The sequence below is a fragment of the Protobothrops mucrosquamatus genome, unplaced genomic scaffold, assembly GCF_001527695.2.
Source record: "Protobothrops mucrosquamatus isolate PMUCROS unplaced genomic scaffold, P.Mucros_1.0 scaffold_84, whole genome shotgun sequence".
Lineage (NCBI taxonomy): Eukaryota > Metazoa > Chordata > Lepidosauria > Squamata > Viperidae > Protobothrops > Protobothrops mucrosquamatus.
The window spans coordinates 249,168-276,589 of NW_015386160.1; the positions used below are offsets into that span (position 1 = coordinate 249,168).

Genomic DNA, 27,422 nt, shown 5'->3' on the forward strand with positions numbered 1-27,422 from the left:
AGAGAGAGAGAGAGAGAGAGAGAGAGAGAGAGAGAGAGAGAGAGAGAGAGAGAGAGAGAGAGAGAGGGAGGGAGGGAGGGAGGGAGGGAGAGAGAATCCCATTCAGATTGTTAGTTATGGCTAAATCCAGAATTTCAGCTTCAGAACTGGCCTAAACTCCAATCCCAGTCCATATGATGCTACTTCTTATGGATTTTTTTCCTTTCATTGAATAGACAAACATGTTTATTTCTCATAGATTATTACTCCTTATTTGATTACTTTATATGAATTGAAATATTGTTTTGTATATCCCACCCCATCAAATTTATTGTTTGAATATTATTTCATTATTTTTATATAATTGATTTCAAAAATTTACCAATAAAGGAGCATATTTAGAGTTCAGAGTTGAAATGAGGGATAGTTGGTGCTCTCTGAGCTTGGTTGTTTTCTTGCAGATGTTTCATTACCCAAACTAGGTAACATCATCAGTGCATTGATAATGAAAACAACCACACTCAGAGAGTACCAAGGACTCCTCATTTCAAAAATGTATTACTAAACTGTTTAATTGGTTAGTAATAATAGACTCAGACATCTGATTTGCAGGGGCATGTTTAATAACCTCATTCTAAAGAACCCAAGGATACTGGCATTGTGATAAGCTCTAGTTCATTATATGAGAAAATATGTTTATGATGACATCCTTTGGATTGTCATGAGGACAAATGGAAGCATGTTAAAGCTGCTGTCTGGATGTGTTATAAGTTGTTCCATGGTCTTCCTTGACCCATTCACATTTCCTTCATATCTTTATTTTGTGATTTGATCTTCAGACAATACTTTTGGTTTTTTTAAAAAAATAAGGAATTTCCTATGAGAGTGATTCAGTGCTGCATTAACATACATAAACTTATTCAGCACTCACACATTCTTGACTTTCTTTCTTCTGGTTTGACATATCCTTCTTACAAAATTCCCAACAGCCATGGCCTACAACTCATTTTAATATATTTGTGAGAAACTCCACTCACAGTTTCATTTACCAAAGTGGACAAAAGTACACTGTTTTGTACACCTAGTTTAGGCTTTTCAACAAACACTCATTCTTGCAACAGGCCACAATCCACCTCTTCTTTTCTTCAAGCATTTGTGTGTATTAACATTTCTTCATCTTTTGCCCAACTTTAATAAACATTCTACTAAGAGTCCATCTACTTGCTATTTTGCTCCTTTGAAGAAAAGTTCTTCAGTAGTGGAAGAGGATAAGTTCCAAAGCCAAGGCTTAGTTTCCAAGCCATGTTGTGGAATGAAGTAAAAAAAAAAAAGTACTTTGTGAAAATAAAGTTCTTTCAGGTCTTTTAGTAACTACTCTCTGCCTTTAAATTTATTTGGTGATATATATGAGTACTGTTTTCTGAGCTAATCTAGAATTAAGTCCCTTTTAGATTTGTACCTGTGGAATTTTATAGATGCTAAAGACAGCAGAAAGATGATCAAACCGTTCAGAATCTATCACTTCAAGAACTGCCAGCAGGTTTCTTTGTCTTCCACATCTGTAGTTTGGGACATTCTCCTGCCCTGTAGACAGCAAATCCAGCATGCCCTCATATAGTATTCTTGCATTAAAAAAGTTCTCATAGATGTTGTAGCCCAGGGTGATGTTGGGTAAGAGCTTTGGATTCTGGTTGATCTCACGAACAGTCAAAAGAAAGGGCAGGATATGGTAGAAGCTGGTCAACTCACTGCAACATAACAGATATTCAGAGTTCATCATTTTAATTTAGATTTCATTTATCAATTCATAAAAGTATGCTATATTTGCATCTATATATTTGTATCTATATAGTGCAATGCTGGAAAACTAATCAGACATTCATCGCTCAGTTAAAAAATTGGAAACCCTTGAATCATTTTTTTTTTGCCTTTTCCATGTGATAGAAATCTTTGGAGATTTCTATTAGAGCAACACTCCAATTGATCCCAACAGAAGCTTCTTCCCAAAACAAACACCAAAGAGTTATGGTGAACTTGTTATATCAGGATCAGAGGAATCCTACGAAAATCACCAGAGCTGATCCTAACTATAATTTTCTCCAAGTTATGACTTGGGGGAGCGGGGTAAAATTGGGAAAATAATCCATATACATTCACTAACTCAGTTGGGGAAACTAGTAAAAGAAAGTGGAGAAGTTTCTTAGTACTGTAATTGCTTCAGTCTGTTTAAATAAACTTTTGCAAAACCAAACATTTGTTTATTTTATTTACAGGTCTTACAGGGCTACCTATGACTCTAGGAGTCTCACAACAATCCATAATAGTTAAAAGGAAATACCCTTCTCCTCAAAGGTCAATCCAGACATCTCAATCACAGCTCAATCCCCCATCCCAGTGCTTGGGAAAAGAACCAGATCTTCATAGTCTTCCAGAATGCTAAAAGGGGGATATGTCATCATTGTATTATATTATTTCTTCCCATTATACTACCCAGGAGGTGACTAATTCTGGATTCAAGTGGTGTTTTAGCTCTTGAGCAAGTGTAGCATATTACTCATCTGGATATGGTCCACTTCTCAACAAGCCACCTTTAGTCCAAGAGATTGTTTTGCTACAGGATATTGATGGCTTTGGAGTTATTGCACTATATTGAAGAATCTTTAATGTGATCCTCTTCAGCCAAACCATTAGCTTATTATGTCTCTATTCTGCTTGAATTTGGTTTTCAAAAGGTATTCCTTTATTTAAACAAAGGGTGAAATGGGAGTCATAAAAGCTTGGAAAACATGTAAAAGACATTGGTTGGAATGAAAGCTTGGAAAAAGATGAAGGAAGGATAGAGCAGAGATATAAAAGAGGAGATGGTGGGAAACAGTCTTAAGAGGTCTCCTTCTACTCAAAAATATTGGGTCACTTGACTGTGCCATTATATATGTCTGATTTATAAATAAAAATAAATATTTGCTGACTCTCCACAGTAATAATTTTGGGGGGCAGAAGCCCACTTAGACAAAAGTCATCCTGGGAGAGTTTTGCCAGGACTGCCCAGTGCTGAGGCTGACTTTTGTGGAGAAACTTAAAAGGAACTTTGCATCTTAACTTTTGCAAAATCATCATAGCAGTAGCACTTAAACTTATATACCATTTCACAGTGCTTTACAGCCCTCTCTAAGTGCTTACAGAGTCAGCATATTGCACCCCCAACAATCTGGGTCCTCATTTTACTGACCTCAAAAGGATGGAATGTTGAGTCAACTTTGAGGCAGTGAGACTCAACTGCCGAACTGCTGGCAGCTGGCAGTCAGCAGAAGTAACCTGCAGTTCAGCATTCTAACCACTGCACCACGATAGATAGATAGATAGATAGATAGATAGATAGATAGATAGATAGATAGATAGATAGATAGATAGATAGATAGATAGATAGATAGATAGATAGATAGATAGATAGATAATGGATGGATGGATGGATGGATGGATGGATGGATGGATGGATGGAGCGAGGGAGCGAGGGAGCAAGGGAGGGAGGGAGGGATGTGCTTTAGAAGCCTTTTCCTAAAGCAAATTGGGAGAAAATAATAACCTGCCTTTCTCAAGGTGAGGAATTGGGGAATGGAAAGTATTCCTAGAAAAAATGCATTAGAACATGTAAAATCATCAGAATCCTGTACATGGAGAAAATTACATTTTCAATCGGTGGGTTGGTGGCTTGGAGAAAACATATGGATATAGTTGAGAAATCATTCCTGATGTTATTCCACTAATCAGGTAGTATCCTGGCTTGTAGTAATTAAACTCCTTTTTTTCTTCTATTATCACTTTCAATGAACACTTTATCAGCATTGTGGCACAAGGAAATTTGGACAGAAGTTGAAGCAGAAAAAACTGTATTTGCAGCAGCAGCATTTAACATGTATTGATGGAGATTCTTCCTATAGTTCTGTCTTTGGCACAGAGTTGGACCTCAATGCTCACAAAAGAGCACAACTGCAGTGAAGATGGTCCAGCTTGGCCCCATATCAAGGTAGACAAATCTGCAATTTCAGACTGGCAAAGTCCCTGCCCAATTCTATCACATCCTGCTTTCAGCAGAGCCCAAGTTGGATACCATGTCAGATTTTCAATTGTTGTATATACCATTTCCATCACATCAGTTTACAACAAATGGTAGTGATGGGAATCCCATAAACTTTGTTTAAAATAGAATAAATAACGATAATTTTGATAATTAGAAGGGGAATTGGGAACAGTTGTTGTAACAGCTATGCAGTTGGGAAAAAAACCAATTTTGCATAACTCAAGGGTATAGTTCTAGTTTAAGAGTCAGGAAGGGAACACTTCAGAGAAGTTTGCCTTTTACTCCGCAAACTTATTCCTGATTCTAAATTCTGCAATGTGTTAAAACAATTAAACACTTTTTCACTAGTCAGTAGGGACATTAGAATTTCTTATTATTCTCTCTATTGTGAATGAGATAATCTTCCTCAAAGAAGGTTGGATATTCCAGAATGATTATCTTCATAAGTTGTAAAAAAAAAAAAAACCTCATCAGAAGCCCCTGTTAAAAGTTTACCTCTATCTTTTTAAATAGGGAAGATATTTAAATAGGGAAGATATAAGGAATGGTTGCTGGAATTGGGTATGTCTAGTTTAACGAAGAGAAGGATGAGGGGGGACATGATAGCAGTGTTCCAATATCTCAGGGGCTGCCACAAAGAAGAAGGAGTCAAGCTATTTTCAAAAGCTCCTGAAAGCAGGACAAGAAGCAATGGATGGAAACTAATCAAGGAGAGAAGCAACCTAGAACTAAGGAGAAACTTCCTGACAGTTAGAACAATTAACCAGTGGAACAACCTGCCTCCAAAAGCGGTGAATGCTCCAACACTGGAAGTTTTTAAGAAGAGATGGACAGTCATTTGTCTGAAATGGTGTAGGGTTCCTACCTGAGCAGGGGGTTGGACTCGATGACCTCCAAGGTCCCTTCCAACTTTATTATTATTATTATTATTATTATTATTATTATTATTATTATTATTATTATTATTATTATTATTATTATTATTATTATTATTATTATTATTATTCTTCAAGATTAGAGATAAGATCTGGTAAAAATTTCCTGGATGCTGCTGCGATGCCTTGGATTTTATTTTGTGTTTTGCTTAATTTGCATTGGCTTGCCATTAGTGCGTTAATCTGAAAAATGGCCTTTTTTATTTTCATTTTTATTTTCATTTTTATTTTTCCTTTTTTCACTATACAACAAAAATAAAACTGAAAAATACATTTTTCCCCTTAACAAAACTGTGTTATACATCTCATATATATTATTTACAATTTATTTACATTAGTAATCATGTCTTTTTCTTTCTTTGTTCTAGCCAATCATAACATTTGTTTCATATTTCATAAAATTCTGTTGCCTCCTTGTCTTTTAATTCTAGCGTAAGTTTATTCATTTCTGCGCATTCAATAATTTTGTATATAATCATATCATTTGTAGGTATGTTTTCACCATTCCAACACTGAGTGTATACTGGCCTTTTACTGACTTGTTTATGATGTGATCCTTTTTGCTGCCAGTTACATAGATTTCCTAGTAGGGGACTAAAAGATGGTGCTAATTTGGTGCAATATCAACAATGGCTGAAGGTGAAGGAGTTAAGAAAATCTGAGAAGGTAACCCCATAGACCAGGTCTAAATACATCTAATTAGTATCAACTAATGAGACCACTACTCATTGCATCTAGAAACCTCCTCTAAAACATGTGATGAAACATAAATTAAGTAGTAACTTAGTTACATATCTTGTCTGTATCAACCCTGAAAATAGTCAATTGCTTCACAGAAGAAAATGAATCTGATGTTCTGATTTATATATAGGAGTTAATGAGCTGCCAAAACATAATGGGTCGAGTTGTGACTATATTTCAAAATATATTTTTACTGTACTTGGTCAAGGCCTAAGTTGCATGGTTGTAAAATAGATAAAGAAATATTTATGGAGTCAAAAATGATCAATGGGCAATAGCCATGAAGTGCTATGAAGCATGCTGTTAAATGGAAGCTGAAGGGTGAAACAGAAAAAAACCATTGTCTTTTCAGCCCTATGACATTGACAACAATGTGTACCACCATGCAATCTTCAAAAGGTTAGGTTTAGATTTTGCACACAGAAAATTTGGGGAGATCCAAGACAAAGCAGTTCACATTGGTCTAATAATAGTTCAGGTTCTTCCTTAGTGGAACAATTTTGTGAGTACTCAAGTAATTAGTAGTACTTTAGCTACCCCAGAAGATGAAATACTGATTTGTCAGAAGCAAGCATGGTGACTACTTGAAAGGATGTTAGCAGAAAAGACTAGGGCTACATGCTAGACTAGGAAGTTGAGAAAAACATATTGGAGAGAGACAAAGTTCTTCCATACTGTTTCTAGACAATTACATAAGCATAAGCCAGAGTTTTATCTTTTTTTCTAAATTAAGTTAAATAATTTTATATCTTGTCATAACACATAATATTTCTGTAATGGGCCAGGCCTTCATGGTGACTACACACATCAATGTGACTGGTTTTGTTTTGTTTTTGCAGAATTCAAAAAAATGAGGTATTTAAAGATGATATTTTAGTCTAATCCGATAATTAGACTAAAATATCACCTCCTGAACACAGATATTCCAGGGAGTTGTCCTAAATACAGGAAGAGGCCTCATCCATACCAGAAGTAGGTAGCAAAGAATTTAATGTTTTCAGTGGCTAGTTAAAAACTGTTCACTTGTCTTAGCATATTGCAACATTTAGTATTTCAAGGAATCACTTTGGTGAGTAAGAAGCAGTCAAGCTTTCCAGAACCAGTCCCTTGAGGGAACACATAAACACTTAAGTTGCAACTATGCCCCTGGGTCACAGAGATTTCTTATAGAGAACCCACTGTGATCAATTCTCTCTTTATGATTAACAAAATGATGGTGATTTATTCTACTTCCAGAAAATCCCCTGGAATTCACCTCCTAAGAAAGCAAACTGAGAATACTTAACTATTTCCCTTCAACAGTACTTAACAAATATTTGGTAACTTTTCATATAAAAATTCTGAAAATAATTCCATCCCTTCAAGAATGTCAGATGGGATTTATGTAACCAGGGCCCTATACTAGCATGACATTTTATGCTTCTCTTTCCATTTTTGCTGTCAGGATGTCTCTCATCTTTGGTGAGAGAATATTGCTTCTCCTACTCTGAGACCAAAGACACTGGCTTCTCTCTCAAAGAGTATAGCAGGTTTCCCTCCTGGTATGGGAAATGCTGCTGCTGCTGCTTTTCCTGGTGTCCCATTTTCCCTGTGCAGCACTGATGATCAGATGTCAACTGAATGTGTTAGAAGGGGAAAAGTACATGTTAAATTATTACATTCCAGGAGATTATCTGATTAGTGGAATCATATCTACATCCAGTTCTGTAGTTCAACCATATAGTTTCTTCATGCCTCCCACCAACAAATTTGTAAGGTAATTACTGATGTGCACTGAATATGATCATCTTCTTTTTAGTACAGATTCCCACTTCCTAGTACAATATCACTGTCACCTTTTTTTCCTCCCCATGTGCTTTAAAGAAAACACTTATTCTATTTAAGGCATATCATGCATTTTGACAGGTTTTTTAACTCCTGAGAGCCACTGTCACTCTCACAAAATACGGTAGTTGTAGGGTAGATGGAGCTTGGTTCTTCACAACATGACTCTGACTGATGCCAGTGAGAGTCACCTAGCTGAAGGCGAAGAGGAGACCCTTTTCACCATATCTTCTTATTCCCTACAATGTTGTCTATGATACACTTCAGTCTCTCTCTCTCTCTCTCTCTCTCTCTCTCTCTCTCTCTCTCTCTCTCTCTCTCTCTCTCTCTCCCCTCCTGGACATAGCCCTCAACTGTTCACTTATAGATTTATTTTGCATATTAAATCATGGGCCAATTTACAGCAATAAACATCTGACTATATTTCCTACATTGCAATGTAGTGAGAGTGAGGATCTCATAACCTATTAACCTCCTCAGCCCTTCATGAGATGACCCAGATGAGTTTTTAGAATGACCCTTCCCATCACTCTTCCATTGACTTCAGAATAGATTTCAACTGTTCATGTAAAAGATAGAAATATACCAGTAGCTGATGATTCATAGATTCCCTTAAAAGGTTACCCCCCAAAAGATATGCTTTTATGAGCCGAAGATAAAAATTCATATAAAAAATGAAGATCTATTAATATATTTTATCTTGCAGTAAGTTTGTGAGTTTTGTTCATATCCTACCCTTTGTCTTTGCCATTCATGAGATCAACCAGAATCCAAGGCTCTTACCAAACATCACCCTGGGCTACAACATTTATGAGATACTTTTCAATGCAAGGATAACATATGATTCCATTATGGATTTGCTATCCATGGGACAGGAGAATGTCCCAAACTACAGTTGTGGAAGACCAAAAAATCTGTTGGCTGTGCTTGAAGGGACTGATTCTGATCTCTTCAGTCATCTTTCAGGCATGCTGAGCATCTACAAAATGCCTCAGGTATGAATGAAAGTTCAAGGTACATTTTTAAAAATAATACTTTTCCACTATACACCTAAATATTTTTTTCTTCAGTCTGGGGTCAGTTTACAGCATAGCTTTTGAAAGATAGATTGATTTTGCAGAGCTCCCCTTTTTTACTGCTGAAATAGATTCAGACTATCCATACTTCAACTATAGTGCTGAACTGGATTCAGACTATCCATATATTAACTGTAGGGTTCTCAATGACACATGAAAAGCATACCTTTGCACTTGGAAATAACTTTAAATTAAGCACTCATATTTGTTCCTAAGAGCTAGATAAACACTCATCTTTTCTGTTTCATCATAGATCAACTATGGGGTCATCAGCCACATTCCTGAACAGAAACATCATTTCCCTTTTTTCTACCGGATGAGTCCAAAACAAGAACCTCCTCACTTGGCGATTGTCAAACTTCTCCTCCATTTCCAATGGATGTGGATCGGCCTTGCTGCTCCAGACAATGAAAATGGAGAAAAGTTCAGAAGAACTTTTACAGTTGTGGCTACCAAGAAAGGAATCTGTGTTGCATTCTCAGAAATCCTCCCTGTGTTAAATAAAAAGAAAACAAAGGCCCTTCTTCAATATTTTAGCAACAACCAAGCAAATGTTATTGTTTGTCAATTAGATTTTCAGGCCTCATTTATACTAACAATAATAATACATGATATTGAAAAGACTAATGAAATATTTGGAAAGAAAGTGTGGATTACAACAGCTTTGACAGACATAGGTGTGAGATATTTTTATCAATTTGTTAATCTCCAGCATAAACACTTCTTGTTATCCTTCTTAACCCAGACAAACAAAAGGACACAAACCTATGATTTAAATGCATATTTCTCTATTCTAAAAACATTTGTGAAGACAGCATTTCAGTGTTCCTATTCAAGCCCAAAGTTGTCAAAGAGAATTTGGGGAAGATGCACAGAAAAAGAGAACTGGGAAATCCCATCCCATGATGTGGTTGCAGACATTTTGTCTGAGGATGGCCACAGTATTTCCACTGCAATCCAGGCTGTCTCCTGGATCCTTCATCTTGTCTTTTCTTCTCACCTGAGTTGGAGAAGGATGCAGGTTGGCAATCATCTGGTATCTCAGGTAGTACAGCCATGGCAGGTAAGATTTTCCTTATTTAAAGTTCTAGTGACAAACCATTCAATTCTTCAGTTTCATGATGGGAAAGAAATGACCAGGACATGGGGTGGAGTGCTGTACAGTTTCCCAGTTTTTCATGTGTGTTCTATGTAGGGTGAGAAGAATGAGAGAGGGAGATTTCCTATGTCTGCATCTTTTAAACTGAATACTTGTGCTGGTTTAGGATGCTATAAGAAAAAGGAATGATGCCTCAATAGAGAGTCCCATTCCACATCTATAGATTAAATAGCCACCAGGATGTCACAATAATCTTCAAATTTTCCTTGATCATCCAACCTTGACTTTGTCTTCTGTGAAGATCTGGACATCTCAAATCTGTCCCTCTTCTCAATATCTTCAGGGAACAACCAGGTCAATTGCTGAAGTTCTCTTCCTTCTTATAATACAGAGAATTGATGTGGGGGAGAGGGTTTTGTTTCAGATGACATAAACAAGGGGATGAAGAACAATCTCCAAGCAGAGGACGAAGAAGGGAAAGTTAGGTAACAGAGATGAAGTGGAAAGATTGCATTGGCAAACCTACCAGCAAAGATAGAATAATTCAGCATCAGGTTGCTGAAGATGATTCAAAAACAGAGTAGAGTCAAACTTCCAGGCAAAGAAATTTGGGATATTGGTGTTTTAGCCAAATCTATCACCAAAGATGGTTGGCACTTTAGATCACTATTGGGGAACCAGACGTAGTGAGATGCCCAGCTTACCCAGAGTCGGATAGCTGGTCAAAATATGTTGTGATCTGAGACTAGCAACTTCATAAAAGGGATCAGGCCAGAGTGATAAAGAGTTAACCCTTACTTGGATTCTTTTTGCCAACATTTGCAGACAGAGGCATTGAGTTGAAGCAGTTTATTTTGAATTTTGACTCTACTCTGTCTTTGAAAATGACAGACATAAGGTAATGTCTGTCATTTTAGCTTCATCCTTTCCTAAGAAACTTTCAGCTTTACAATCTGTCCGTGGATAATATTTATTTGGATGAGGATGGAAATCCTGTTGCTAACTTGGATATCATAAACTGGGCAATGTTTCCCAACAAGTCTACTGTTGGAGTGAAAATTGGGAATATACAAAGAGAGGCCTCTTCAGAAGTTAAGATCTCCATCAATCAGAGTGCCATCAAATGGCCAACATCATTTAACCAGGTGGCTGAGTTGTGATTATTGTTGTCATTGTATTATTTATCTGCTCCTATAGATTGAAACTGAAGTCTTGCCACTCTGATAGAGGATCCGGGTTGAAGGACTCACAAAATCCCTATTGTTAAGTGTGTGGGTGCCAGAATTGTTCTTGGGCAGGATGGAAATTATATGGTTGGTTAGTCCAATACTACTTGTATATAAGGAAGTTAAGCAGGCCAATAAAGCCATTTTAAGGCAGGTGGCTTCTTCCATGCTGGATCCTGCTTTAAGACTTGAATACAGGAGACAGATGTGGGCAGAGATACAACAAGTTATAGTGGATGTTGTCTTAGCAATTGCTGAGATAGGAGCAAGCAACCTTTTGCATTCCCTGCTTTGTATTACACTCCCCCTTTTTTTTATTGTTGGCCAATCATGCCGAAGATGATGAGATGTGGTATCCATAGCATATGTTCAGAGTTCCATCTGAACTTTGAGTGGACTTTGGGACAAAATGGAATAGGTTCTCCTGCTTGAGCAGGGGGCTGGACTAGAAGACCTCCAAGGTCCCTTCCAGCTCTATTCTATTCTAAAAATCATGTTGAAATTCAAGCTTTTGGGGGAAAAGGATGGTATTTTCAATGACTTTGTGACAAAAGTATTTTCATTGTATTTTGAAAGAAACATTAAAATTACATGCTTGAGTTTTCTAAATTGGAATCTTCTGAATTATTTTCATAAGCAATACCTTAATTTTTATACTTCTCCAATTTTATGTTTAGAAGGCACCTTTTTCTAGGTGTACTGAAAGTTGTCTCCCAGGATACAGCAAGGTGATGAGAGAGGGAGCACCGATTTGCTGCTATGACTGCTCTCCATGCATTGAAGGAACAATTTCCAGACAGGAAGGTGGGTGGCTCAAGACCAAAGAAGACATCCCATTCAAGTATAAACCAAACCTGACCCTGCTTAGCTCACAAACTGAATCAAGTTTGTCAAATCCTGCCACCTGCTGAAAGACATAACCTACTTGTGACCTATCAAACTATTTCTCTCTCAAAATGCCCCATGATCCAGATAATTGTGGATGCAGATACGTCTTCCTAAGACTAGGTATCTGGTCTTTCTTGTGATTATTGAAGTATGTTCTATCAGCATAAGACAAATATAGGAAATATATGTTTAGGCAAAACATAGAAATCATTTAGGTTCAGAATTGGCAGCATGACAAACAGGGAACCTAGGATAAATAACTAATGTTCACTGCCTTTTTTTGGTAAATAAGTTATGATGTGTTAAACATTACTGGATTCATTACTTACACAGCAATTACTTACATTTCTCAGATGGAGCCCACTGTGAAAAATGTCCAGATGAGCAGCATTCCAATAAGAATGGAGATCAATGTGTCCCCAAGGTTTTTAGTTTCTTGTCTTATCAAGAAACATTAGGTTTCAGTCTGGCTCTGATTGCCTCTTTTTTGTCTTTTACCACTGCCTTTGTCCTGGGAATCTTTATTAAAAACCGAGAAACTCCTATAGTCAGAGCCAACAACCGGGACATCACATATATTCTTTTAGTCTCTCTTCTTCTGTCCTTCTTAACCTCCCTTCTATTCATTGGTCACCCCAAGAAAGTGACCTGTCTCCTTCAACAAACCGCCTTCAGTGTTGTCTTTTCAATGGCAGTGTCTTCTTTGCTAGCAAAGACTGTCATGGTGGTGGTAGCATTTCTGGCCACAATGCCAGCCAGCAGGATGAGGAAATGGCTGGGGAAAAGTCTTCCCAATTCGATTGTCTTATTTTACACTGGTACTCAGATTGGTATATGTATCATATGGCTGGGAATCTCTCCTCCCTTCCCAGATTCTGATCTGCATTCCCAACCAGGACAGATTCTTCTAAAATGCAATGAAGGATCTGTCACCATGTTCTATACCACACTGGGCTACCTGGGCTTTTTGGCTACCATCTGCTTCTTAGTGGCTTTCCTAGCCCGAAAACTGCCGGGGACTTTCAACGAAGCCAAGTGGATCACCTTCAGCATGTTGGTTTTCTGCAGTGTTTGGATCTCCTTTGTCCCCACCTACCTGAGCACTAAAGGAAAATATATGGTGGCTGTGCAGATTTTTTCCATCCTGGCCTCCAGCTTAGGTTTACTGGTCTGCATTTTTGTTCCCAAATGCTACATCATTATTCTGAACCCTCACATGAATACCAAGCAGCACTTAAGGATGAAAAACTTTGAGAGGTATTGATTAATAGTACTTTTTTTCTAAATAATTACTAATATAAAATAAAATAGTTTGGAAATAAAATTCTTTTTATGTGTTCTAATATGTCTGATTCTTGAGATGCCTGGAATGCAAGTATTTCTATCATGCCAAACTGTTTAGTTGAGAAGAAAATCCAACTGGATTGACCATGCAAATGTTTCCGGTATGGGAAATATGTTCCTTAACCGGCATGTCCTGTGGATCATCACACTGAAGAGAAGTAGTGTCAATGTTAAGAGTAAGAGAAATATTTTGCAGATCAAGGCTTCTTGGTCAAGGAAGGGGCACAATTAGTGCACCAGATGAATCTGTGCAAATGCTTCTTTAGCCATGACTGCCACCTGTTCCTTGAGTAGGAACCATGAGTGTAGGAGGATCCCCACATTGCAGAATAGCTCAATCCCTGCATCCACCCCAGTGTCATCTTCTATTAGAATTTCTGAACTGAACAGTTTTTAAAAAAAGGGAATATAAGTATTCCTCTCCTTTTTCTCCAAGCTGATATGGATAAATCCCCTTCCTATATTCAGGCCAGATGTCAGAATCATTATCTCCAACAAAAGACAATCAATATTTTTGACTACAGTTATTATGACATTTAGGATGTTAAATAGGAGTGGGAAGAGAGTCAAGCCTTCAGCACTCCATAAAGCAGAGGCCTAAGACTCAATATTGCTCTCTGTACACCAACTGAAATCAGTCGTGGAAGGAGAAGGAGAACCATAGAAGATATGTGCTTCCCAGTCCCAATTATCTCAGGCAGCCCAAAACCATAGCATAACTGATGGCATTAAAAGCTAGATTCTAGAAAGAGTGCAGAGAAGAGCAACAAAGATGATTAGGAGAATGGAGGCTAAAATGTATATATAGAAGTGTTGCTGGAATTGGATATGTCTAATTTAATGAAAAGAAGAAGTAAGGGTGACCTGATAGCAATATTCCAACCCCAATATCTAAGGGTTGCTATTCTGTTATTTTATGGACCAGGTTTGATCCATCACATCCAACTCAAGCCTACCAGAAGTCATTTACAAGCATGATCAATGGTGTCTTGTACTGTATTCTGGCCTCAACCATGACTGCCATAGGTCCATAATCTATTTCTTTTAGAGCATTTTTAAGCTGTAGGTGTCAAGGTTCCGACTGACAAACTCAACAAAGTAAACATAGCCGAGATAATCCAATTCTAATGCAAAACTTTATTGAGCACTTTATTTTGACACAGGTGAAAGGAAAACCAGCTCTAGTTAACTGGTGCTTAAATCAGTATATTAAAACCATAGAAGTTTCTCTTCCCCCTAATCATATAGGTCACTTTATCCAAGTAAGTGTTAGACTCTTGTTATGAGAGAATGTCTTTAGTTCTCAGAAGACAACTTTCAAGAGACCTTGGTTTTCACAGACTGGCAGCTCGATATCTGAAGTCCACATTCCATTCACCCTTCCCATCCCCCTGAGTCGGTAGGCAAGCTAAGAAGCAGTAATGGATGAAACAGCATAAAAATTCTTTAAAGCTTGACAGTAGGCCTATGAGGTTTCTTTGTTTTCTAAGAACTGCACCTTCTCCAAAAATAGGCTGTTGCTTTGGATTAACTCCTAGGTTTTGTAAACTGATGGGGACACATAAATAAGTCTTTCATGCTCAGTCCTTAAAACAAATAGAATCTTAAAAAGTATATAAAGTGGCATATCACCTGGACCTCCCTAGCATTTCAACAATAATTTTGTAAATAAAAGGAATCCACTTTCCTGAATGGTCACTTGATGGACCAAGTAAACACTTCAACTGGAATTATATACAGTATATGGGTCACACAAATGTATGTCTCCATTGATTCATCTGCAGATGAAGTCCCATCAAGTGTCCACTGTGATTCCCTCTCCCTTTACAATTATCAAAATCAGGATGTTTCATTTGATATTTGCACTGAGCATATATCTCCAGTATGTTGGAGTCCAGAATCTCGATTGCCTGCCCCATCTGTAAAATTCTCTGGGATAACTTTCTACTTCCTGGGACATCCAAGAAGAAAAACGAATGTCCTGCCTGTAATGGTCAAATGTGGCAATTTTCCTTAAAATCCTAAAGGTGATTATAAGTCCATGAATTGTATCAACACAGTACTATAGAAACCTGAAATCAATAAACAGTCTAGCAACCCAATAAATCCTCTCTATACCACCTTTCCATTCCTCTCACTCATGTCATTCATGCAGCTAGATGGATCAGATTTTCAATCAGATCTTTCATTCACATCCCAGCATTTTCTTCCTCTTGATCTTGTTCTCCAAACTCTTTATCTACTGGTTTACAGGGGTAAAATTCCAGTTCTTCATTGCCTCAGCTGCCAATAAGCTTCATTGGAATTGTTGAACAAGCCTCGTGTGTTTTTCTCTACTACTTCTTCATGAATAATCTTTTTAATTGCCTTCTGTCATGTCTGAAGCTTGGCTCTCTTTGCAAACCCCACTCATAGCCAGACAAGAAGTAAAGAAGAAAGACAATGATTGGAATGTAAGGGAGGTATTGAGAGGAGAGCCAAAGGAATGTAAGAGCACCAACTCGAAGCCTGCAGCTATACCATCACCTCAAGGTCAAATGCTGGGAAAGTCTACTAAACAAAGAGTACATTACCCAAACAAAAAAAAAATGAATTGGAGGGAAAAAATGACTGTGAATGGGCCAGGAAAAGAGGGGAAAAGCTTTTCTACTTCCGTATCCATGCCAGCTCAGGTAATTGTACTCTTGGAAAATGAAACTGCCCCAGGAGTCTTTTTGCTGAATGGACTATGTGGAATAGTTGACACCCTCCTAATTTCAAAAGTCTTTCTTCTTTTTCTTTCCCTCTATTTTCCACTACCATATCTAAATCCCATGCTTTCTATATGCTCCTGAGCCAGTTCTTTCTTCCCCTATCCCAAACTACTGTAGCTTCTTGCTCTCTGCTCAATGCATGATATTTGTGATAATGATTGTGATGAGTGATAATTCTCCCTTCTTATTTATTCATCTTGTACTGAAAGGATATTGAAGTAATGTAAATTAGAAGACAAATAACATGGTTTTAAATTGCTGGAGGAAACATCAATAACCTTCACTATGCTATTTATTGATAGTAAGATTAATCACACGGGAGAGAGTTCTTAGAGCAAATAATAAAGAATTCACAATGTCTCATTTTATCCTAGCAATAATTTGGATAAAAATAACTGCCAAAATCAAGATCACTCATTGTTTTTCATCATTAGATGCTCCTTCACGTTCATGTCCGGTCTCAGAAGGATGATGTAACATTTGGGGACAAAGATGCAACCGAGTAAGCCAAGGCTGGAGGTCAGGATGGAGAAGATCTGCACAGCCACTGTGTATTTCCCTTTAGTGCACAGGTAGGCGGGGACAAAAGAAACCCAAACACTGCAGAAAAGCAGCATGCTGAAGGTGATCAACTTGGCTTCGTTGAAGCTCCCTGGTAGTTTTCGGGCTAAAAAAGCCACTAAGAAACAGATGGAAGCCAGAAAGCCCAAGTAGCCAAGGGCAGAATAGAACATGATGACTGAACCTTCATTGCATTGCAGCAGGATCTGTCCTTTTTGGGAATATAAGTCAGAATCTGGGAATGGGGGAAAGATTCCCAGCCATATGAAACAGATGCCCACCTGAATACCAGAGCAGGAGAAGATGATGCAATTGGCCAAAGATTTCCCCAGCCATTTCCTCATTTTGCTTCCTGGCTTTGTAGCCAGAAATGCCATCACCACCATGATAGTCTTGGCCAGCAAGGATGACACAGCAACTGAGAAAACAACACTGAAGACAGTTTGTCGAAGAAGGCATGTCACTTTCTGGGGTTGACCAATGAATAGAAGGGAAGTCAAGAAGGAAAGCAGGAGAAAGATCAGCAGAATGTAGGTGAGATCCTGGTTGTTGGCTTTGACTATAGGAGTTTTTCTGTATTTAATAAAGATTCCTAGAACTAAGGCAGCGGTAAAAGACAAAAAAATTGCAGAGACAGCCAGTATGAAACCTAAGTTTTCTCTGTAGGACAGAAACATTATAACTTTGGGGACACATTGATCCCGCTTCTTGTTGGAATGGTGGTCATCAGGACATTTTTCACAATGGACTACATCTGGAAAACACAAAGTACTGTTTTTTTAATCAAGTGATTAAGTGACATTCAGGACATCATGACCAACTGACCAGAAACGGGATGTATGTAGATAGAGTAATGAAGATTTTTTATTTTTTTAAAAAAAATAAGGTATTATTGTAATAATAAAATGTAATAGAAAATGGTCTGTGTTGGATAGGGATAATTGAGTAACTCAAAAAGAAATAATTACTAAGCATTAATAAAGTACAAAATTATGATTATGGAAAAACAAATGCTCAAAACCTGGGGAACAAACAGGGCAAACTAGAAGCAATAGTATACAAGGGTGGGTATGACATAGTTGACATTACAGAAACCTGGTGGGATGAAACCCATGAATGGAATGGACTGATGGATGGATACAAATTGTTAAAAAAAAAACAAGTCTACAAAAAGAGGAGGGGGAGTTGCACTATATGTAAGAGAACACTACATATCTACAGAAATGCACCTGATCAAAGATAAAACTTCTCCAGAATGTATATGGGTCAATATAAAAGAGAAAAAAGTGACATTGTCATAGGTGTATATTACACGCCACCCAACCAATCAGTAGAAATAGATGAACTCTTTGCCAACCAGTTAACAAATGTATGTAGGAAGCATACCACAGTAGTAATGGGAGACTTCAACTATCCAGATATCAACTGGGAGACAAACTCTGCAGTGAGCGGGAGATCAAACAGATTCTTACCAACCTAGCCGACAACTTTATCATCCAAAAGGTGGAGGAGGGAACTAGACATAAAGCTATACTGGACTTAATTCTTACCAATAGAGAAGAAGTGATGGAGGGAGCTGAAGTTGCCAGAACCTGGGGTGAAAGTGACCATGTCATACTGGAATTTAATATAATGCAAACACTAGCAATAGAAAATAATCCAACCAGTGTCTTAAACGTCAAAAGAGCTGATTTCAACAACTTAGTAAAGATTACATGGATGAAAATCCTAAAGGGGAAAACAACCCAAGAAGTGGGGGAAACTCTGAAAAATGTGATCATAAAAGCCCAGGCCAGCACAATACCATTGAAAAAAAAAACAAGAAATCCAAGAAGAAACCAGCATGGCTGCACAAAGATCTCTCTGACAAACTGAAAGACAAAACGGACAATTAAAAAAATGGAAAGAGGGGCACATAACTAAGGGCTGGTTATCACCAGGCAACCAAACCATGCAAAGATGAAGTCAGGAAAGCAAAGGCCCAGAATGAACAAAGACTTGCAACAGAAATCAAGGATAATAATAAAAAAAGCTTCTTCCAACATATTAACAACAAGGAAACTGTAGGTCTACTAAAGAGTAACAGGCAACAGGAAGAAAGCAGAACTGCTTAACTCATTCTTTGCATCAGTCTTCACACAAAAAGAAACTATAGCCCAGCATATAAAAAAAACCACTGCAAAAGACAAACTAGAAACAAAAATTAAAATAAGCAAGAAAATGGTAAGAGACCACCTATCCAACCTTGACAAATATAAATCATTGGGACCCAACAGATTATACCCCAGAGTTCTGAAGGAGCTGGCAGATGTTATCTCAGAACCATTGCACCGTATCTTTCAAAACTCCTGAAGCAAAGGGGAAGTATCTGAGGACTGAAAAAGGACTGATGTGATTCCCATCTTCAAGGAAGGGGGGAAAACTGACCCAGGAAACTACAGAGCAATCAGTTTAACATCAATGCCTTGGAAGATCCTAGAAAAGATAATAAAAAAACAGATCTGTGAACAACTAGAAGCAAACAAAGTTATAACCAGTAGCCAGCATGGGTTTGTTAAAAACAGATCATGCCAAACCAATCTTATTTCATTCTTTGATAAAGTGACTAAGCTAATAGACCAGCATAATGTTGTGGACATAATATACTTAGATTTCAGTAAGGCATTTGACAAAGTAGACCACAACCTACTCCTTGGTAAACTAGAAAAAGGTGGAATAGACAACAATACAACCAGATGGATGCATAGCTGGCTGGCAAACTGTACTCAATGAGTAATCCTCAATGGCACTACATCCACATGGAGAGAAGTAAGCAGTGGGGTACCGCAAGGTTCCGTCCTAGGCCAAGTACTCTTCAATATCTACATAAATGAATTAGATGAGGGAATTCAAGGGGAACACATCAAATTTGCAGATGACACTAAACTGGCAGGAGTAGCCAACACCCAGAAGACAAACTCAGGATCCAAAAAGATCTTGACAAACTTGAACAATGAGCCCTATCCAATAAAATGAGTTTCAATGTGGAGAAAGGCAATGTTTTACATTTAGGCAAGAAAAACCAAAGGTACAAGTACAGATTGGGTGAGACCTGGCTACAAACAGTAACTATGATAGGGACCTTGGAGTCCTAGTGGACGATCACTTGACAATGAGACAGCATTGTACAGCAGCAGCCCAGAAATCTAATACTATCCTGGGTTGTATAAACAGAGGCATAAAATCAAGATCATGCAAAGTATTAGTACTGCTTTAAAAAACCCTAATAAGACCACACCTGGAATACTGCAGCCAATTTTGGTCACCATATTACAAAAAAGATGTTGAGAGTTTGGAAAAAAATTCAGAGAAGAGCAACCAAGATGATCAAAGGCCTGGAGACTAAAATATATGAAGAACGGCTGCAGGACTTGGGTCTGGCTTGTCTAAAGAAAAGAAAGAATAGGGGAGACATGATAGCAGTATTCCAATATTTGAAGGGCTGCCACAAAGAAGAGGGAGTCATATTATTCTCCAAAGCACCAGCGGGCAGGACAAAAAAACAATGGTTGGAAACTGATCAAAGAGAGAAGCAACCTGGAATTAAGGAGAAACTTCCTGACAATGAGGACAGTTAACTAGTGGAACAACTTGCCTGCAGAAATCGTGGATGCTCCATCACTGGAGATCTTTAAGAAGAGGCTGGACAGTCACTTATCTGTGATGGTATAGTTCTCCTGCATGAGCAGGGGGCTGGACTAGGAGACCTCCAAACCCCTTCCAGCTCTATTCTATTCTTCTTCTATTCTTATTTCCCCAAGCTGTATGTAGAATACACACACGCACACAATCCCCACCTCCACACATATTCTATTTGTTTGTGTGGGTGTGTTTTACTTTAAACTATAAAGATTCTTGCTAGCATCTATATTTGAATAATTCTTAAATTAGTTTTGATTAATTTCACAACTTTCTACCTAAAGTCATGCTCAAAAGGTCATGTGATGACCCAGGGCATAGCACAGAGGCAATGCAGTCAGATGGAAATTCAAACCGCTCTTTAATTGTTCCACATTTTCCCCAAATGCTCCCACATTTCTGGCAAGCCTCCAAACAAAGGAAAACGCACACACCTCTGGCTGCAAGTAGTTTCAAAAGGGAAGCTAAAATACAGTCCGAGATCTACAAACATCCAAGCAACATTATCAGGCAGTCCAAGGGTCAGAGTTTCCGGGTTTCCAAGCAGAAGTCCATAGAACAAGAGATCAGCAACAACACACACAAAACTCCAAGGAATCGGCATTTGTTCCCGGCAAAAGCTTCTCCCCACAGTGTTTCCTTAAATCTCATTCTCCAGGTATGCCTTGTGGAGAGGGGCAGGACACTCTCCTCCTGAGTAGTTGAGCCTGCCTGTGTTGTTCTCTCCACTCTCTGTGCTCTAGGATCAGGTGGCAGTGGCCCTTGCTCATCGCCTGAACTCTGTCTCTCCTGTCCAGCCTGTCCCACTCCTGAAGGGCCCTGGCCTGCCTCTGCTGCTCTACCCCACATTCCTCTGAAGCCACAGACACCTCTCCCTCGACCTCCATAGGATCCCGTTCCAGCTCATTTTCCTCCGGAGATTCAGGCTCCGAAGGAGGCATGACAGGTCTAAATATATCCGGCTATGCAATGTGTTCTACGTCCAAGAGCCATTTTTAAAAAATTTGGTTAAATTTCATCACGGACACTGTAGATCAGTGTTTCTCAATTTTGACAACATTAAGACATGTGTACTTCAACTCCCAGAATTCCCCAGCCAGAATTCCCCAACTCCCTGAATTCCATGGCTCCTGAGGAATTCTGGGAGTTCATGTCCACATGACTTAATGTTGCCAAGCTTGAGAAACACTGCTGTAAGTATTGTCAATTGTGTCATTGCTGCATATTCTCCAAATTGACCTCCCAATCTGACATCACTGACAAAATATCTATTTTTCCAATTCTCTCCTAAATTTGTTCTTGCAACTGCCAGAACAAATATCTTTGTAGTATGTGAGGTTTTGCATTTTTTTTTTTTTTTTGCTTTTTGAAAGTATACCTATAAAGAATATTTGTGATTTTGGTTCATCTTGTATAGGATTTTTCTGAATATTTTTATGTATTTCATTCCAATGCTTTTGAGGTGTTTTTTTTTGTATAACCACTACAGAAGATAAAGTGTTCCTTCTTGTCATGGCTTTTCCAACATTAAATGTTCTATGATTAGTTTATTTTGCAATTGTTAATGTAGTTTTAGAACACCTGAAAAACATTTTGCAGCAGGTTTTCCTTAAATTATAGAGTGAATTTTCTGTATTTTTCTTTTTGAAAGCTCCTCTCATTTTTGTATTGTGATTATTTCTTTGAAGTTTTGCATCCATTTTATCAAACGAATGTTTATTTATTCAATCTTCATGTCAAATTTCAAAAACAATGACTCTTAATCATAAATTTTGTTTTCTATAAGTCAGTGATGGTGAACCTTTTACAGACTGAGTGCCCAAACTGCAACCCAAAACCCACTTATGCATCGTTGAGTGCCGGGTGGGTGTGGCCCATTGGCTGGGCGTGGCTGTGGTGGTAACGGCAGACTGGGTGGGACTAAAAAGTTCAATCAATCAATTCTAACTTTGCAAGATCTTTTTTTTTCCTGCGAGAAGTTGAAATTGACTGATTGAACCTTTTTTTTTTTGCACACGGCAGCGGAGGCCTAAAGCAAAAAGGTTTTATAAAACCCAGCTGAAGGCCTAGGACTGGGGCGACGGCAGGCGTGCCCACAGAGAGGGCTCTGAGTGCCGCCTCTGGCACCCGTGCCATAGGTTCGCCACCACTGCTATAAGTGTTTCAAATGCTGTCATGTTTCTTAAGGTCTCTCGATCTTTTTCAAGTTTGCTTGTTATTGTTTCAGCAACTTGTGAAAACATCCATCATGGTGAATTCTACCTTCACTGAACAGTTCTTGCAGTGTTTTTGGTCTGTTTCCTGAATCTGGATGTAGTATATTGGTATGTGAGATCAAATCTTGCTAATACCAGAGCCATTGCAGTGTGGTGATTAGAATGCAGTATTGCAGGCTAACTCTGCCCACAGCCTGGAGTTCGATCCCGACCAGCTCAAGTTTGAATTAGCCTTCCATCTTTTGGAGGTCAGTAAAATGAGGACCATGATTGTTGGGGGCAATATGCTGACTCTGTAAACTGCTTGGAGAGTGTTATAAAGCACTAAGAAGCAATATATAAATTTAAGTTCAATTGCTATTGCTAATATATTGTCCTTAGAATAAAAGACTGGTACTCCTTCTTTGTTCTTAACTACTTACCTTCCTGCACAGAGATGGTTCCTTCCATACATGGAGAACAGTCATAGCAGCAAACTGGTTCTCCCTCTCTCATTAGCTTGGTATATCCTGGGAGGCAACTTTCCGTACACCTAGAAAAGGGGGCCTTCTGAAAAGAAAAAAAAATCAGAGAAATGTATGAATGAGATGATTACTTCTTAAAATGGAAGTGAGCACCAAAGTGGGTTCATGAATTCAAGAAGATACTTTCAAGATCTTTTTCCAAATACAATGAAAATATTTTACTTTTAGTGAAAGGTTTCCACTAGCAGTTTCATTTCAGCAGGCTATGATTCCAGAGTCCCCTCAATGTTCAGAAAAAGCTGATGACTCTCTTGTCTAGGCATCATTATCCTGGGATTTTGGACTTCAGCTTCAGCCAACTAGTCAATGATATAAAACTGTGGAAAATGTAGTCCAAAGGATGGAAAGCAAAGGATTACTTCGTCTTATCTTAGCAATTGCTAGAACACCATCTGTCGCAACATTTCCTCTGCCTTCTTACAATATGTATTTCTTAGAACTCAATTTATGATCAACTCAGTCTCAAATCAGACTCCAGTTCTGAACAAACTTTGAATAAGATTCAATAGAAGAGAATCTCTGTAACTCAGTGTTGAACTGTAAACTCCTTGATGCTCTCTGGCTTTGATTGCCTGCTTGCAGATATTTCATTGCATGACTAGATAACATTTTCAGTGCTATCATCAGGTACTAATGATGTTATTTAGTTGGGTAAGTAACCAATGAAATATCTACAAACAAACAACTAAACTCAGAGAGCACCAAAGATTCCACTGAGTAAGATGCCCTACTATAAGTCTCTCAGTGTCAAAGGCCAGTTCCCTGGTTTGTGATGCTCCTTAGCTTCTTTACATGCTAGAAACAGCTTTGAGCTAGCCAGCAACATGATTTCTATCCTACCCCAGAACAATGCTGGTATATCCACCATAAGCAATAGATAGTAATAGTAATAGTAGTAAAGTTGAAAGGGACCTTGGAGGTCATCTAGTCCAACCTCCTGCTCAGGCAGGAAACCCTATACCATTTCAGACAAATGGCTGTCCAGTCTCTTCTTAAAAAGTTTCAGTGTTGGAGCATTCACTGCTTCTGGAGGCAGGTTGTTCCACTGGTTAATTGTTCTAACTGTCAGGAAGTTTCTCCTTAGTTCTAGGTTGCTTCCCTCCTTGCTTAGTTTCCACCCGTTGCTTCTTGTCCTGCCTCTTTTCAGAAGTCCAGGAAAAATAGTAGTGTCTCCTTCAACCTGCCCTTTTAGCAGTGCTGACCCTCCATTTGAGTCAAAAGACTAATAAACCACAACATCACATGGATACATAGAAACAGGTGAATATTAAAACTCACAAAGAGGTAGACTTGGTTACCTGATTAAAAGATGTTGGCCATATGATGGCACTCTCATCAACAGAGATCTTGATATCTGAAGAGACTTCTTTTCCAATATTCCCAATTATCACCCCAGCAGCAGACTTGTTGGGAAATACTGCCCAGTCCATAATACTAAAGTCAGCAGTGGGAATTCCATACTCATCCAAATAAACATCATTTACAGAAAAATTGTAAATCTGGAATTTTCTTAAAAAAGGATGGAGCTGAAACGATATGGAGAATTACCCTTGCAATGTATACATTCTCATTTGAGCACTAAGTCAAAACAGAGGAATTTCATCCCAGTGCTTCTGTCTGCAAATGTGGTAGGGAGATTATTTTTTTCTCTCTAATTACTCTCTCCCTTTTTTTCTCTCCCACTCCCATTCTTTCTCCCACACTCTTTCCACTCTTTCTGCCTGTCTTTGTATGCTTGTCTGTCCCTCTCACACACACATACAGATCTTTTTATTGTATTATTTTGTATCCTATTCTCACAAGCATTCTGAATCAGCACACCAGGTTTAATCTAGAAGATTCAGAAACACAACCTCTGTCTTTATCTCTCTCTAAACCTCCTCATCTAAGAAAAAATAGTAGAAGTTGGCAGTTTTTGTTGGTTATCCCCATCATCTCTGCTTATCTTTAACGTAACATTTAAGAATGGAAAGGGAACCATCAGCAAAAGTTTGAAGAAGCATTACCTGCCATGGCTGTACCATCTGGAGTGTCTGGTGGTCCCCAGAAGGCATCCTCCTCTTACTCATTTGGGAGGAAAAGGCAGCACTGAGGACCCAGGCCACAACCTGGATTGTTGTGGAAATGCTTGAGCCATCCTCAGACAGGATTCTTCCAACCAGATCCAGGGATGGGATTTCCCAAGTCTTTTTTTCCAGGCATGTATTCCAAGCTTTCTTAGACAACAAAGGACTTGAATAAGAACACTGAAATGCTGCCTCCCCAAACTTCACTGTAGCAGAATAATGTGAATTAAAATCATAATATTGTGTCCTTTTCTTTGCCTTAGTTGAGAAGGATAATAAAAGATGGTTATGCTGGAGATTAAGCAATCGGTAGAAAAATCTCACACTTAAATCTGACAAAACTGTAGCAATCCATACTTTTTCCTCAAACAGGATTTTTGTCTTTTCAATGTTTTGTATTAATACTGCTAGTATTAATGTGGCATGAAAGTTCAACTGACAAACAATACTTTTCACTTTAGTGTCGCTAAAATATTGAACGATGTCCTTTTCCGTCACTGCTCTAAGAACCATGGGTAAGCTTTTTGAGAAGGCAACACAGACACCTTTCCTTACGGCTTCTGGCACAAAGGTTCTTCTGAACTTTTCTCCGCTTTCATCATCTGGAGCAGTGAGGGCGATCCACGTCCATCGGAAATGCAGGAGCAACTTGACAATTGCCAAGTGAGGAGGTTCTTGTTTTGGACTCACCCGGTAGAAAAAAGGGAAATGATGTTTCTGCTCTGGAATGTGGCTGATGACCCCATAGTTGATCTAAGATGAAACAGAAAATATGGTTGATTGCTTTCCTTTTAAGGACAAAAATAATTGCTTACCTCTAAGGTATATTTTTTTCTGATGCTAATCCTCTACTCACATATCAGCTGGTCAATTATATTCACCAAGTTATACAACTGCACAGAACTTTTCATTAGATATGCTGTTTCCCCAATAACAAATTGCTGTATTAAAGTGTTTCTCTTTTTGCTGTATTCTTTTATTGTAAAGGCTTTAAAATATATCATTTGATTTGCTTTGATGGTAGATTGGGGAAAATGGAACATCATGTGAACGCAGCAGAAAAAAATATGTCAGCTAGGTATGTTTTCATTGTCTTTAGGTGCAAGTAGGGAAAAACTCTCTTAAAGTAACATTTACTGTACCTATGTTATTTCCATTACAATCCTTGAGATTTTGTTTTGAATTAGTTGGAATAAGGGTGAAAAGATGTTTTTTTTCTCCCAAGACTGCAGTGACCAGAAGACAGGGAGAAGAGGCAGAAGAGTGGGAAAAGATGATGCAAATTTCATGCAAAGTATGGTTGAGAGCACTTCGGTTGAGCTATGGGTGAAGGTTCGTTCAGTTGAAAAATCTCTGTGTAATCTCTGTATCTTTAAAAAAAATCAAGATATGCACTCATGTACAAATGAGGAAAGGTATTTGAATGCCTGATGAAAATGGAATAGTTCAGGCGTCCTTTAAGCTCTGTAATCTGACTCATTTTATTTATTATCTGACCCCTTTTAGATTATCAGTGGACTTTACAAAATGAAATTAGCTTCAGTATTCATTCCTACTTGTGGAATTTTGTAGATGCCCAGCATAGTTGAAATGGAATAAAAGAGCTCCGAATCAGTCCCTTCAAGCACAGCCAGAAGATTATTTTGTCTTCCACAACTGTAGTTTGGGACATTCTCTTGCCCTGTAGACAGCAAGTCCATCATGACCTCATATGTTATCCTTGCATTGAAAAAGTTCTCATAGATGCTGTAGCCCAGGGTGATGTTGGGTAGCAGCTTTCGATTCTGGTTGATCTCATGAGTGGCAAAGAAGAAGGGCAGGACGTACCAGAAGCTCATACTTGGTATACTGCAAGATAAGAGACGTCAGTTGATTTTCATCTTCAATTCATAAAAACACATCATATTTCCTGAAACTGTTCCTTTAAGGACATTTATAACTAATCAGTTGGACTGCTGTCTTATAAGTCTAGTGCACAAATTTGACAATCTAACAATCTGAAGTTAGTTATGGAATGCATCACCCTCTTATATATCTGTTTGGTAGATTTTGGTTGACCTCATGAAGGGGAAAGCAAGAGAAGATCAGACCAAAAGCTCAATCCCTATATTTTAATGCAGGAAATATTCTCAGAAATTCATTGTTCAATAAAATAATGTGAGATTCCTGTATCATTCATTTTTTGTACCTTGCCAGGTGATAGAGTTTTTTGGGTCTTGCTATTAGAAGGATAGTCCTACTGCCCACAGAGGATTTTCTTTCCAATCCTTTTCTTCAGGGTCAAAATCATCCCAATTGGAAACTGATTGCAACCATTTTTTTCTCCTAACAGTGACTTAGAGGTACTGCCTTATCACAGAACCTACATTTTTATAATAATGGATGAACTGTCTTATCAACTGGATAGATTGATTTAAAATTCTCTTTGGAAAAT

At 38.2% G+C, this 27,422-nt stretch overlaps 3 protein-coding genes across 3 annotated transcripts in view; 1 reads left to right on the top strand and 2 right to left on the bottom strand.

The window, feature by feature from the left end:
* The window catches only part of LOC114922435 (vomeronasal type-2 receptor 26-like), a 14,896-nt gene extending 7,580 nt beyond the window's left edge, over positions 1 to 7,316 (bottom strand). The window contains exons 1-2 of the mRNA XM_029283783.1: positions 7,219 to 7,316; positions 1,439 to 1,727 (exon numbers count right to left, since the gene is read on the bottom strand). Of these exons, the coding sequence (XP_029139616.1) occupies positions 1,439 to 1,727; positions 7,219 to 7,316 (387 nt within the window). The remainder of the gene's footprint in view (positions 1 to 1,438; positions 1,728 to 7,218) is intronic.
* Positions 7,317 to 7,376: 60 nt separating this feature from the next.
* On the top strand, positions 7,377 to 13,110 carry LOC107285931 (vomeronasal type-2 receptor 26-like). The gene is made up of 5 exons (XM_029283786.1): positions 7,377 to 7,489; positions 8,264 to 8,552; positions 10,650 to 10,877; positions 11,636 to 11,762; positions 12,200 to 13,110. Exons 1-5 carry the CDS (start codon positions 7,377 to 7,379, stop codon positions 13,108 to 13,110), a joined length of 1,668 nt encoding a protein of 555 aa, XP_029139619.1.
* A 3,243-nt stretch (positions 13,111 to 16,353) lies between these two features.
* Positions 16,354 to 26,826, bottom strand: LOC114922436 (vomeronasal type-2 receptor 26-like). Its single transcript, XM_029283789.1, has 5 exons — positions 26,545 to 26,826; positions 24,929 to 25,741; positions 24,221 to 24,448; positions 22,821 to 22,947; positions 16,354 to 17,258 (listed from the first exon to the last, which is right to left on the bottom strand). Exons 1-5 carry the CDS (start codon positions 26,824 to 26,826, stop codon positions 16,354 to 16,356), a joined length of 2,355 nt encoding a protein of 784 aa, XP_029139622.1.
* Positions 26,827 to 27,422: the final 596 nt, after the last annotated feature.

Excerpts from the sequence above, each read along its gene's own strand:
- LOC107285931 (XM_029283786.1), top strand. The coding sequence starts at position 7,377 with ATGTTAAATTATTACATTCCAGGAGATTATCTGATTAGTGGAATCATA. Across the intron at positions 7,490-8,263 it reads CCCACCAACAAATTTGTAAG|TAAGTTTGTGAGTTTTGTTC; the intron begins GTAATTACTGAT and ends TTTATCTTGCAG. Across the intron at positions 11,763-12,199 it reads AACAATTTCCAGACAGGAAG|ATGGAGCCCACTGTGAAAAA; the intron begins GTGGGTGGCTCA and ends TACATTTCTCAG.
- LOC114922436 (XM_029283789.1), bottom strand. The coding sequence starts at position 26,826 with ATGAGCTTCTGGTACGTCCTGCCCTTCTTCTTTGCCACTCATGAGATC. Across the intron at positions 25,742-26,544 it reads GCATCTACAAAATTCCACAA|ATCAACTATGGGGTCATCAG; the intron begins GTAGGAATGAAT and ends GTTTCATCTTAG. Across the intron at positions 17,259-22,820 it reads AACCATCTCTGTGCAGGAAG|ATGTAGTCCATTGTGAAAAA; the intron begins GTAAGTAGTTAA and ends TGTGTTTTCCAG.